The sequence below is a fragment of the Chelonia mydas genome, chromosome 10 (assembly GCF_015237465.2).
Source record: "Chelonia mydas isolate rCheMyd1 chromosome 10, rCheMyd1.pri.v2, whole genome shotgun sequence".
NCBI classification, from domain to species: Eukaryota; Metazoa; Chordata; order Testudines; family Cheloniidae; genus Chelonia; species Chelonia mydas.
Window position 1 is genome coordinate 32150819 of NC_051250.2, and position 13308 is coordinate 32164126.

The 13308-nt window shown below is 48.9% G+C and overlaps 1 protein-coding gene across 6 annotated transcripts in view; it reads left to right on the top strand.

Moving 5' to 3' along the window:
• Nucleotides 1-10695, top strand: part of NAA60 (N-alpha-acetyltransferase 60, NatF catalytic subunit) — a 55302-nt gene extending 44607 nt beyond the window's left edge. For all 6 annotated transcript variants that reach the window (XM_043523276.1, XM_043523278.1, XM_037911658.2 and 3 more), the window contains 3 exons: nt 3867-4101; nt 5790-5976; nt 6587-10695. In XM_043523276.1, coding sequence (XP_043379211.1) covers nt 3867-4101; nt 5790-5946 — 392 coding nt within the window. In that variant the 3' untranslated portion in view covers nt 5947-5976; nt 6587-10695. The remainder of the gene's footprint in view (nt 1-3866; nt 4102-5789; nt 5977-6586) is intronic.
• Nucleotides 10696-13308: the final 2613 nt, after the last annotated feature.

A 13308-nucleotide genomic window follows, 5' to 3' on the forward strand; every position in this document is an offset into this window, starting at 1 on the left:
CGCCTTCCCATCCCTCTGCATCAGACTTTTCCAGCAAGAAGGAACTGAGGGGGTTTGTGGTCGGCTCCACAGTTTATACCTTTGTGCAGTGGTGCATGGCAACAGAGGGCACTCATGCCTCCTTGATGGGGTATTGCTGAGGGAAAATTTTCTGACAACTGTGCATGGGGGACACACACATCAAGAGTGGAGTGGAAATGTGCAACACATCTCGAAGAACAGCACTTACAGAACAGGTTAGTACGGTTTTCTGGTGTGAGAGCATATACCATCCTTGTCCTTAAGCATCCAATTCATAGAAAGAAATGTGCCATTCAGACACTAGTAGCTGCGACACACACCAAGTCTGAAAGCAGTGACCACGTTAAGGTGTTGTGCAGCTGGGACCATGTTAGACTTGACTTGATTTATTTGACCTGTTCAATAGTGTGACAGGTTCAGGCCAGATGGCTACAAGAGAGTGGTCGAAGGTAGATACATTAGTTCCAGGTTAAGCAGGTCCCTTTTCCCTGGGTAAGATAACAGGGACTATTCCAGAACACTCAGGAACTTTCTAGAACTAATTAAGGCAGGCAGGCTAATTAGGACACCTGTAGCCAATTGGGAAGATGCTAGAATTAATTAAGGCTAATCAGGACACCTGGTTTAAAAAGGCTGTCACTCCAGTTAGTGAGATGTGCGTGTGAGGAGCTGGGAGCAAGAGGCACTAGGAGCTGAGAGCGAGAAGGCATACTGCTGGAGAACTGAGGAGTACAAGCATTATCGGACACCAGGAGGAAGGTCCTATGTTGAGGATAAAGAAGGTGTTGGGAGGAGGCCATGGGAAAGTAGCCCAGGGAGTTGTAGCTGTCACACAGCTGTTCCAGGAGGCACTCTAGACAGCTGCATTTCACAGGGCCCTGGGCTGGAACCCGGAGTAGAGGGCGGGCCAACTCCTGATCAGACACAGAAGGAGTTGACCTGGACTATGGGTTCACGAAAACAGCCAAACTGAGGGCTGCCATGAATCTCTGAGGTGAGCAAATCCGCCAATAAGTGCAAGACCCACCAAGGTAGAGGAGGAGCTTTGTCACAGTAGATAGGATTATAATTGTCCTCCCCTGAGTGCTCACATCTGCAGACCCAGGCTGATATGATATGCCATAGAAATGATCTGGGTTGTGTCTGTGTGGGAGAGCACCAAACTGAAGCCTTGGTTCAAGCGCTGTCTTGGGACAAACTCTAGGTTATCCTGAGAACGGAATTCAGGGAAGTTGGTAAAGGGAGGGATCTCCTGTTTTCATAAGGAGGTCTCTGAGTCACCTTCAGATGCCCCAGTTGGTTGGTGCATCTTGCTGGAGTTTCTCCGTTAAAGTCAACATTTCTTGCACTTATTAAATTGGGACAGAATTTAGGAACACATTTTTCTGAAAGACCCTCTCTAAAGTCCATCCATTGCCTTGGATCAGCGTTCAGGATTAGATAGCTATTACAGACTAGTACATTGAAATGTTCCAGAACTACATAACGACATTTGAGGCATAGAAGTTTTGAGAGCTCTTCTTTTCTTATCCAAGAGCTCTTCCATTTCCACTCAAGAGGAAGGGGGAGGGATAGCTCAGTGGTTTGAGCATTGGCCTGCTAAACCCAGGGTTGTGAGTTCAATCCTTGAGGGGGCCATTTAGGGATCTGGGGCAAAAATTGGGGACTTGTCCTGCTTTGAGCAGGGGATTGGACTAGATGACCTCCTGAGGTCCCTTCCAACCCTGATATATTCTATGATTGTAAGAGCAAAACCTTTCATGCAGAGACTTTTTGCTCCAGGCATTTTCCACCTTTATTGTAGCTCTGATTTCTGTAGCAGATTCTACATGGCTTCAGGTTTCTGGTTCTTTCTTCTCCCGCACCTAGAAAGGAACTGGATGGAGTGTGGGATACAGAAAAGTGCAATATACTGTTGAGAATTAAACTGCTCTTATTTTATTACTCATTTAGATTTCCTGGGATGGGTGGGAAAGTGTGCAAAATCTTAGCAATGCAGTAGTTATCTTTCCAGGTACACAGGAGAGAAATTACCATGCAGCTTCTATATTTAAATAATCTTCCACATTGAATTCCCAAAACCAGGTTCTGTATTGCTGATATCTAGTTTGTTTTAATTCTACCTCAGTGCCAGGGGCTAGACTGGATGACCTGTTGTTTAGGACCAGAAGAGACCTCTTGTTGTTTTATATCAGCCTCCTTAGCTGGCCTTGTACTTAGGCAGAGGGGGTAATGTTATGTACTCGGTAGGGATTTTCAAAAGCACCTACATGGCGTAGGGATACAACTCCTGACTTTCAATGAGACTTGTGCTCCTAAACTACTTGGGCACTTCTGAAAAATCCCATTCACTATGTGGTTCTTTACACATGGATTGTAAAACTGTAGCACAAATGAGGTTCATGTGTTTGGACGTCTGCTAGTGAATCATGTCTTTACCATTGCCCAGTGGTACCTCTACTGGGAGAAGTTAACACTAGCTTAACTTGGGTAAATGTATTTTGTTCAGTTATTGTAATGTGGCCATCCGAGATTCACACTGGAAGTCATGCATGGAAGCTGTGCCCCTTGACTGTATCCTGGGCTGTTCGTATGAGGCTTGGGGCATTTAGGGGTACAGAACCAGTAGAAGCCACTTCAGGTCAAAGGAGCCTCTTAGTGTATGAGGCTAGATATTCAACATTAGAGGCGTGTGTGAAGACACATAAAGCTAGGTCCACCACACGGTACTGACTGCTCAGATGAACCTCCAGACCTAGTCTCCCAAGGCCAAGTGCATGCACTGTGCCCCTTCACTGACAAGTGCCAGATGAAAGATTCTAGATGGCTGGAGCCAAACTCCCAGGAGCTGATGGGGAGCTAAAGCCCTCCCTTATCTTTTAATTAGAGATTAGCAAGACAAGTGCATGTGACCTGTTTGTCAGTTGCATTTTGCTCTTTACAATTTCAAAATGACTTTAAAACACTGAGTGTTGAGACCTGAAGAAGAGCTCTGTGTAGCTCAAGAGCTTGTCCCTTCCACCAGCAGAAGTTATTCCAATAAAAGATATCACATCACCCGCCTTGTCTCTCTAGAACACTGAATGTACTCCTGTGACCTAGCTGCTGCCAGTCAAGGTGACAGGTCAGCCATTCTAAAACTAAATGGTTCCAACAACCACCTTGCCAGCCCAATGGGAGTAGCTGTTTGGCTGGCAGTGGGCTATTGCTGGTAAGTCCTTGTGCCTGGAATGCTCATAACTGTGGGGGCCACAGCTGCCTGTGTAAACCTTGTTACAGTCTAGATCCAGCCCTGCAGACTCCCACCAATCAATGGCTGTTAGGAGGGACCGCTCCCACCCTATACAGCCTTGAGTTTTCTGAAGCCCAGCATTGTAGAGAGGAAGGAGCCTATTAAGACCACCCAACCCAGGTTCTGCTGGCTGTTCTGAAAAGGGTGAATGAGAATGAGGAAAGATCTAGGAGCAGTGTTCCCTCTAATTTTTTTTACATCCATGTGCAGAATGAATTTTCTTATGTACACCAATATGGAGTTGATGTGTGGTGGAGGAAGGGCCAAGAGGTTCAGAGTGTGGGAGGGGGCTTGGAGGTGGGGCTGAGGGTTGGTGTGCAGGGGGTGAGGGCTGTGGCCTCAGGAGCTCGGGGCCGGGGGAGGGGCGCCTCTCCCCGCCTACCTGACGGCCCTTGAGAGCCTGCTGCGTGGCCACGCAGCTTACAGGGAACTTAGTCTAGGAGCTTTGTTCAGAGGCAGTGATGGCGCGTGCAGAGGCTTGGCTGCACTCTCCATCCTGTCCCAGTGAGAGCGCTGCTGCTCTGTGTAATGCTGTTCTTCCTTCCTTTGTTAGGTTCCCTCTTACTTGAAAGCTTGAAGGATCATATATCGACAACTGCCCAAGACCACTGTAAAGCCATCTACTTGCATGTCCTCACCACCAACAATACAGCAATTAACTTCTATGAAAATAGAGACTTTAGACAGCACCACTACCTGCCCTATTATTATTCTATCAGAGGGGTCCTCAAAGACGGCTTCACCTACGTTCTATACATCAATGGCGGACATCCTCCTTGGACAATCTTATATCCTTTACCTTGGATTTGATTAGCTGCAGAGCGAGATAACCAGACACATGGTATTTGGGGTAAAACAAATCCTGCAAAGCAAGTCTGTGTGCATTTGGTGACTCATCCCAATTTAAGGTTAGGCTTCACTGAACTGGATTCCTTGCTTTCCAGAAGAGATTTGGATTTGTCTCTGGCATGTTTGTGCTGGACTTCCTCAAGGGTGCTATGGGATCCGTTCAGTAGAACAGTACATGTCTCTTGTGAGGTTAGAGATGTATATTTTGTCTACATTGGGTGACTGATGGTAATGCAACTGTTTAGCTAGGACTAGGTGTGGTGTGGATGGGCACTGTGCAAAACTCCCTCAGCACAGCTCTGCTGATTGCACCTGAGGCAAGACCTGCAGTTCCTGCCCTGCTATTCCAGTCCTGGGCTCCCGACATGGCTCTGTCAATGTATCTAAGGACTTCTGTACAGTACATAGTTTTCAGAGTAGCAGCTGTGTTAGTCTGTATCCGCAAAAAGGAAAGGAGTACTTGTGGCACCTTAGAGACTAACAAATTCACGAAAGCTTATGCTCTAATAAATTTGTTAATCTCTAAGGTGCCACAAGTACTCTTTTGTACAGTACATAGGCTTTGCTGGCATAGCTGTGTCAGCAGTGCCCCCTGGTGGAGATGGAGCACAAACCAACAGTTGTTCTGTCAGCATAGCTAATGATGTTCGGGGAGCAGAAGCACCCTTCAGTCAGCATAGTTGCGTCTACACTGGGGTTGCCAACATTGCGGTGCTGGCTAGGGGGTGTGATTTCCCACCCCACACGCTCCTAGCTGACATAGCTGTGCTAGCGACACTTAGTATCCAAAGCCTTAATCCCAACCTACAGCATCATCTTCTGATCCGGTCTTGTCTTCCGCTTGAGCAGAAACTGCTCCATTGTGTGGTGGCTTCCACACGGTGCCTTCCAAATGGTTTCACTGCTGACATGTTTGGGGACTTGAAGTCAGGTCTCAGAAATGAAGGGCCAGTGAGCTCTTTTCCTCCTGTCCAGAGAAGTCAGGCAGTGTCTGCCCTTTTGTTGGGTATATCAGAAACTTGCTAACCATTGTAGGTCATGCAGAGTGGAGCTTTCCCAACGCTAATGGTGTCGTGGGCTCCAAATGCAGCTGGAAACATGCTATTCAGTGACCTATCTTACTCCACACTTCTGAATGGCTCTAAGGATCCACACTCTTCTGAGGGAGGCAGAGTGGGTACAGAACAGAGATGACAAACTAAATTATAGGATATACTTCAGGTCAGTGAATCTCTGTGGAGCATATAGAAGTCCCTTCTCCCTAACTCTTTAATGGTAACGTGGTTGTATCTGAGCAATCAAAATGTCTCTGCTGTCAGACGGGCCATGGCTCCAGCAGCTGGAGTGCTGTGGAGCAAAAGGGACACTAGTGGTTATTCAGCTAAAGCATTTCCTGGGCAAATTGCAAGGAATGTTCCCAAAGTGTCCTCCTCTTACTGTGCAGTACAGACCTGCTTATTTGTACCTGAGCAGTTAGATATGAAGGGCAGGTAGCTGGCCAGTGCTGCTTTGCATGGCTTAGCTCTCATTGCCTACTACTGTCCTACGAGCTGCTGTCAATACAGTGTTTTAGGTTGTTTCTTACATTTCACTGTAAATGTCCCTGTTCTCCTTAACTGAGGCTCACTGACTACCTACAGCACATTGGCTCAACGCTCGCCAGCCTGAGCCCATGTTCGATTCCTCACCGGATATACCGCCAAGCCCAGAGTCTCCTCCGCAGCCTGCTGCCATGGTCTGGCATTTCTGCAAAGAGTGGTATTGAATACAGCCGGGCAACGTGACACAGTCAGATGGTGACAGCAAAGCGAGAGGTAGGGAGCTGTGAGAATGGGGTTTACCTTCTCTCTGGAGCACTGCACTGCAACAAGCCAGTGGCATAATAGGTCCACTGAAGCATCTGGGGCATATGAGGCAAGATGCCTAAAGCAAGGGTCACTGCAGCATAGACTGTGCGGCTCAGCATACAATTCAGCCTCTTGGAAACGGCTAGAGCCCAGCTTCTGAGAGAGCTGCACCCTGGGATCCCTCTGTGCAGGGCTTTAAACTGGCAACTATTTAATAATCTTGCCTCTTTTGTTTTTGACTTTGCTCCTGCTACAGTTGATGGCAGAATGCCTATTGACTTAAGGCCCTGATTTCCTCCCCCCCGAGAGTTAATGTGATGTAATTTATTTGAGCCCAGTGAATGTTGTTAAAAGCAATCTCCTGCTGCTGCAGGTGACCCCTTTCCTTGAGCTTTTAGAGCACCTCAGCTGGGCCCTGAGCATTTGAGACTGCCCCCCCAGTTCCACAGGGTCTGGAAACTCCCCATTCTCCTCCCACTGGTTCAAATGCGCAAAGCCCTGGCATCTTAGACTGTAAGCACAATGTCTGTCCTGTCCCTTCCATGGTTTCAGACAGCTGTTCTCTTGTCTTTAATAGGATCATTCTTCCCTTTATCTCCTGAATCATCTGACTCTGCACTGATTCCAGTTATGTGGGCTTCCGATCAACAACCCAGCCTCTTAACATTGACCACTCAGCTGTGGATTGAGATTTGGCAGACCGTATGCTTGACTTGCTGCAGCCCTGATTTGCCATCTTCTTGCCAGAGTCCCAAGGCATCCTATGTGGATTGACAGTCATTACTGTCTTATAAGGGGTGTCACTGTGCTGTAGGCAAGTGGCCCTTCCTATTACAGCTTTGTGTGTTACACCTCCCCTCCTCTCCCTCTCCCCTTGCTTTTGGCCAGTACTCACATAGATGCACATAGTTGTACATGAGATGGACAAGGATGCAGTCATCTGCTTTGCCATAGCATAGCTAATGACAGGAATGCACAATAAGGCAATCAACATGCACTGACCAACCATGTTAGAGCCCACACAATACATCAGAGGGCCAGGGCTGGGCCATGTCCTTAGTCCAAGGTCCGATGGAAATGGGGCACATTTCTCTTGGGCTCCCGTGCTCCTGCTGAGGAGTCTGTGTTGCTGCTGGTAACACTCCTGACCACTCACAGGAAGGAAACTGCTGCTGAGCTGCCCAGAGATAGTCATCACCCCATGACTTAAAAAGAAGCGTCTGATTCACGATGCTCCAAAGTAGGAGACAGGGATTGAAATTACTGTTTCATAGTGAAATTATATATATACTGTATAGATCCTTCTGCCTTGAGTCTGAGCTAGAGCTCACCAGGATATGAGTGGGGGAGATGTATAGAGTTATTCCTGTAGTTGGAGCCCCAGAGGAAAGAGAGTGAGACATCTCCATTCCCTTACCTTGTCACCATTGGAACCTAAGTTAATCTCCCGCAGGCTCTCTAAGAATGAGATTTGTGCACAGATTGCTGCTTTTGAAGTCAATTAGCTGCTGCCCCTCTTGTGTTTGTAGAGACTGCAGGCCATGAGAGATGTGCAGGGGATGCGCCGATGGGCAGCCTCCCTGGGTCTTTGCCAGGAGTCTGGTATTGAAGTCCCTGAGGAGGCTGCAATGTGACTGTCAACAGTGAAATGCTTGCTTTGTTTGTACAAGACTTGTGTAGGACACTTGTCTCCCCATGTGGAGCTTGCCAGACATTGACCTCCCCAATAGGCAGAAGGCCCCAGACCCTCCCCACGTATTAAATTAATGTGCAAAAAGATCCCATAGCCACAGGAGGGGCACCTGAGTGCTAGCAGGACATTAGAATAGTGCTGTCCCTCAGCTCTGCTAGTGGGAGCATTTAGGACTGAGCAAATAGAAGCAAAGCATACACTGTTGGTAAATGCCTGGCCTCCTTCCAGCAATGGTCAACAAGCCCCTTCTTCCCCTGGCGGAGGCTGTGCTCCCTTGGCTCTGCACCCCTGTCCCCACTGTTCATGTACCCACTTTGAAACTGGGAGTTGGCAGAGGAAGTCTTGAACTAAAGTTGGTGTGTTGTCTCCTGCTGCTGGCAGTGTGGGTGGCAGGTATCTAGGAGGTTACTATGGAGACAGGGAGTGATGGGGTCTTACAGCACAAAGTTGCTTAAAGTAACTTAAATCTGCTGGAAGAACTAGCTCTCCAGATGTCACTTAAAGACAAGTCAATGTCTAACTGTAGAGGATAACTATCCCCTTGCTATTACCATGCCAACTGCTATCTAAATAGGGTGGGAATAGCATCTGTCTTGTCAGGGGCCTCTGCCTGGCACTGCCAGAATCCCAGATAAAGGGCAGGCTTGGCACCCCCCGTCAGGAGGCCCTGAGAAGCCCGTTTTTTAATACAGAATGTGTGCTGCAGATACAGCTTGCACTCTAACCCTGACCCATGTGGGTTGGAGCCAAGCCCAGGAAGTTTCTTCAATCAGGCCCTGGGATGCCACTGTGTGTCTTGCCTTGAGGCAGCAGTGGGGATCATTGTTGAAGATGCTGTTCATTTTCCAGCTCAGCAGGACATGCTCAGCTTCATTTGTTATATTGCTGGAATAGATTGTTTAATCACAAAAGAGACTGTTTCTCAGTCAAAGCATTCTAGGTATAGTGTGTAAGAACAGCTGGGATTTCCCCGCATGGAGCAGGAACATTCCTGTTGTGGAGCTGGTACAGATGCACAAACTGCGGCTGTGCAGTGGGGAAATGTCTGAGCTTCAAAATGGGTGCTTCACTTTGTGTAGATCATGTGGACTGAAGGAGGCTAATGACTCGAAGGGAGAGGGCCTCTGGGGAAAGCTGGAGAATGGGTTGGTGTTGGGGCTGCACAGTTATCGTTGTGTGTCTAATTCAGTGCAGTGGGGCAGGTAGAGCCCCTGCCTGAGAAAGAGGGCAGTGACCAACCAGCATGGGCTGGGACCAGAGTTTTGTGGGCAAACTTCCCCCATTCTCTGTGAGGAGGGGAGATCTAGCCAGTGCCATGCAGTGATCTCACCAGGTCCTGCAATGGGATGATCTTCACCCATTCAGACTGAGAATCAGCCCTCCTACCCTACCAGCTCTGCTTCATTTTTGTGCACGTACCTTACGTCTTTCAGGTCTTTTGGCTGGGGAGTCCTTCTCTTGCAAAGTTGTCTCCCAGGAAGGAATGGAATCTCTGCATGTGTATGTGCACTCCATGCTCTGCAGCCAGGGCCACCCCACCCCACCCAGCAGGCTGGGCAAGATGACAGTCCTCTCCTCCTGACACTGAAATGTCTTAGATCCAGCATGACAGTTAAGCTGCTTAGAAGTGGGTTTTTTAAAGGGCTATTCTGAACCAAGCCTGTTTCCTTGGGATGGGCTGACACCTCCCCGGGGAACTTGTCAGCCTTGTTCTCCTGTCACCTTGTTTTTCTTGTCTCCCTGGCCCACCTGCCTGGTATGGATACCAGTGTGCTCTATATGGGGGGTGGGGCGAGGGAGGAAGAACTGTTTCCTAATCATCCAACAGAAACTTTTAGCAAATGTTAACAGTGTAAAGAAGTTCTAACCCAGTATTCATTATGCACTCAGCTGCTGGACCACGTGGGATGTTAAGGGCTGCAGCCCTTGTGGGGTACATCCCTCTGATCTGCCCAGCCCAGGTCTCCAGACTCTGGCTGATTTACAGCAGCCTGAGATTTCCTCTCCCTTCAGTGCCCATCTGTATTCTAGTCAGGAAACTCCATCCTGCTTCCCCTGTTGCACTCAGAGAGACAGGGTCTGATTGGCTTGAACTCCTATTACAGACCCTTCTGGAGAGGCCTTGCCATTCACAGTCATTGTGAGACAGATGGCTTTATTCTCAACATGTTTTTAGATGGGGCTTGTTGGTTCTTCCCACTGTAAATGAGTTGGGTCCCCAGTGGGAAAAATCCTGAGCTCTCCCTTCTGTGCCAGTGAGATCTTCCCAGGCAGAGCAGCCATTGTCAATCTGCTTTGGCCAAGGCCTCTGGCTGAAAGGATTTGTCAGTTGAAACTGTTCCTGGTAATACTGTATGGAGGCTCCTAGCTGTGAAATTACAGGGGCACCTATTCAAGCCCAGCTCCCTGCCCAAGCAGACTACAATCATGTATCCTACACTGTAGTATTTAGGACTGTGAATTTTCCAATGTAAATGACCCTTGATCTAGTGGCTCCAGGCAGATTCCATTTCCTCACATCCAGAGGGAGAGGCTTTGGTTTATCTCAAGGCATCTTAACCTAATTTGTAGTAACTGGTTTTGTATTCCCCACCCCCCATGTAGCTCATTTTTTTAAGTGTGTACACTTGTGCTTGAGGATTTAGTTGCTAAACATGCTTCAGTGTGCATGGGGTTTGTTTTCCTTGCACTTTACTATCTCTCTGAAATAGCTGTACAATACAGAATCTGTTTTTTCCCAAGGGCCTGAGTTTGAACTCTTCCAACTGTTTTTGTACCCATGACTGTTGTCCATGCTAACTCCCAGTGCTCCAGCAAGAGGAGACAAGCTACTTGTCCTACCTGCGATGCCCCTTTATGAACTCTGTCCTCATTGCAACAGCTTGTCAATCACACCACCCCTCCTGCCCTGTTATTTATTGAAGAGCATATTGCTGCCACAGTCAGCCTGTCTCTCTAAATGTCTTTAATTAAAATGATTTTTTCTTTTGTGATTCTCCTGCTTGTTTTCAAGTACAAGTCTGGATTTAAACTGCTGCTCTTGCCAACGGCAACCATGCTGCAGTGTGCTCCATAAACACAGGTGACAAAGGCAAAAAGCACCTGTTCTCCTTAGAGTGCTGGGTGAGTTAGCTGGGCCATCCTCCCAGACAAGGTTTGCCCCAGTCAGCCCTAGCAGAGAGCATTGCTGAGGGGCTTCAGTGACCCCATTGCTGGAACAGCCATTTCCTTTCAGAAAGTGGCTGGGGAGAGCCCTGCCACGAGTCAGCACAATCCTGCACACCTATGAATTTTGGTTGAAGTGACTTGCACTACTTCCCATTGACAGTGGCACCTGGTAGTGTTCTTGGCACTGTCAGGGCTGTCTGCATAGCAGCTCTTCTGTCTCATCATCAGGTCCATTTGCACCATTTTATCAGCAGGTCTTTCTCCTGGGGGTCAGTAAGATTCATAGTTCACCCTCTTCTTGGCCCTTGTCCCCCTCAAACGCACTTTCTGGATGGCTGCATTAAGGGGGTTGTACTGACAAGCATCTCACTGCTGCTGATCCAGGCACATCCCTTGGTGCTGCTCCTATTTTTGCCTCTCCCCCTCATGTAGCTGAAGGGGGGAAATGGCATCTTATGTGAAAGTCATACTACCCCCCTTCCTGGGCAAGCATAACCCAAGCATTGGCTCTCTCCAGCTCCATGGGGGCTGGCTGATGCAATACTTGATGTCACTTTATCTCAAGACCTTCCCATCTTCTCTGGTCCTTCCATCAGAGCTCATAGAGCTGACACCCTTAAAGGACCTAGCAGAGCCTTGCTGACTACCCAACCAGCACAAGTGTGATGGGAGGTGGCTTCTTCCTCTATTTCAGCCCCATGATAGCTGTCACTGATCTCCAGTACAGCCTCACCAGAGCAATCTGTCTGAACTAATCAGATCCTGAGTGCAGCGCTGTTGGCTGCCAGTTACCCTAGCCCCATAGCATTGGCATTAAGCAACCATAGCAATGGATCTGGCAGGTTACAAGGGTAGACTGAGAGCGGTGACACCTATCACTGTAGTGCATTGGGATGAGACACATTGCAGAGAATGTCCAGGATTGCTATTGTGAAAGAGGTTAACAGGGACTTCCCTGAAACTACATACAGCTTTGCTGGGTTGAGGTAAGACTTTTAAGGCTAACCTGACCTCTTTCCCCAGGCTCCAGGGCAGTCTAGCTAAGAGCCCCTGCAGTGACATCAGGGGAGCAGGAGCTGGACCTAGCGCCTCTCCTGCCAATAACAGTGGACCCATCAATGGAGTGGACAGGCTCTAGCAGAGATGGTTAACATCTCTCTAGGGCAACTATTGACTACTCCACATGTCCATGCTGGTTGTCTGCCTCTAGCTGATTTTTTTTTAAATTCCAGCTCTTTCTCAGAAGCAGGCAAGGGGCAAGACATTTTGTCAATGTGAGAAAACAGATTTTTTTTTGTAGAACAGGGGCATGCAAGAGGCATAGGCCTTCGTGTCAGGCATGTGTCTTTGTCTGAAAATCCACCCACAGTTGGCCACTTAAGCCTTTCGGAAAATGAGCTTGCCTATGCTTTGTGAAGACTTGCTAGAGCAGGGGTGGGCAAACTTTTTGGCCCAAGGGCCACATCAGAGTTGCAAAACTGTATGGAAGGCTAGGTAGGGAAGGTTGTGCCTCCCCAACAGCCTCCACCCCCCCCCCCCACTTCCTGCCCCCCTCAGAACCCCTGACCACCCCCTCCCTGTCTGTGACCCCTATCCACACCCCTCCCACACTTATCCAACCCATCCTCTGACCACCACCCCCCAAACCTCTGCCCCTTATCCAACCTCCCCCACCCCCATACCATGCCGCTCAAAGCGGCATGTCTGGCAGCCATACTGCCCAGCAGGAGCTTGCTTGCTGTGCTGAGGCTGCAGGGGAAGGGCTGGGGGTGCTAAAGTTTAACTCCAAAAATCTCCAGAGAAATGGATCCAACAAAATGCGACTCACTTTGTCTAGTATCTAGCACCAACCCTGGAAAGAAAAGTCTCTAAAGACTTTTTATGGTGCATGTTCTCCCCCCCCCCCCCCCCCACGTCAACCTGACTGCATGCACCAACCCTACAGCCCCACTGAGCATGCTCCAGCCCAGGGCTGCAATAGGGCTAGGGAGCAGAGAAGCTGTCTCTCCTGGGTGCTAGGTGCCATCCCCTGCCCACTTTCACTGGCAATCAGGCACAGTAAAGGACAAAGCCATCCCCTTCAAACACTGAAGTGACTAGCAGACATAAGGTGCTGTAGAAGAGGGCTGGGGGGATTAGATGGAACAAGGAGCCTGGGAGCAGAAACTGAATCTGGAGGCTGGGTGTCAGGGAGGAGGGACATGGAGCCAGTGGGTAGGGCAGAGGAGGGAACTGATCAGATGAGGAGCCTGGGAACCAGCAGAGCGTGGGGGGAGATGGAGCTGACAAGGAGCCAGATACAGGGGGAGTACTGTGTGGCTGGCACAAGGAGCTGGGGGAAGCATGAAGGATACAGATTGAATGAGAAGCCAGGGAGAATGGAGAATAGGAGGCAGAGTAGGGAGTTGGAGGGAACTAGCATCAACTGGACAAGGAGA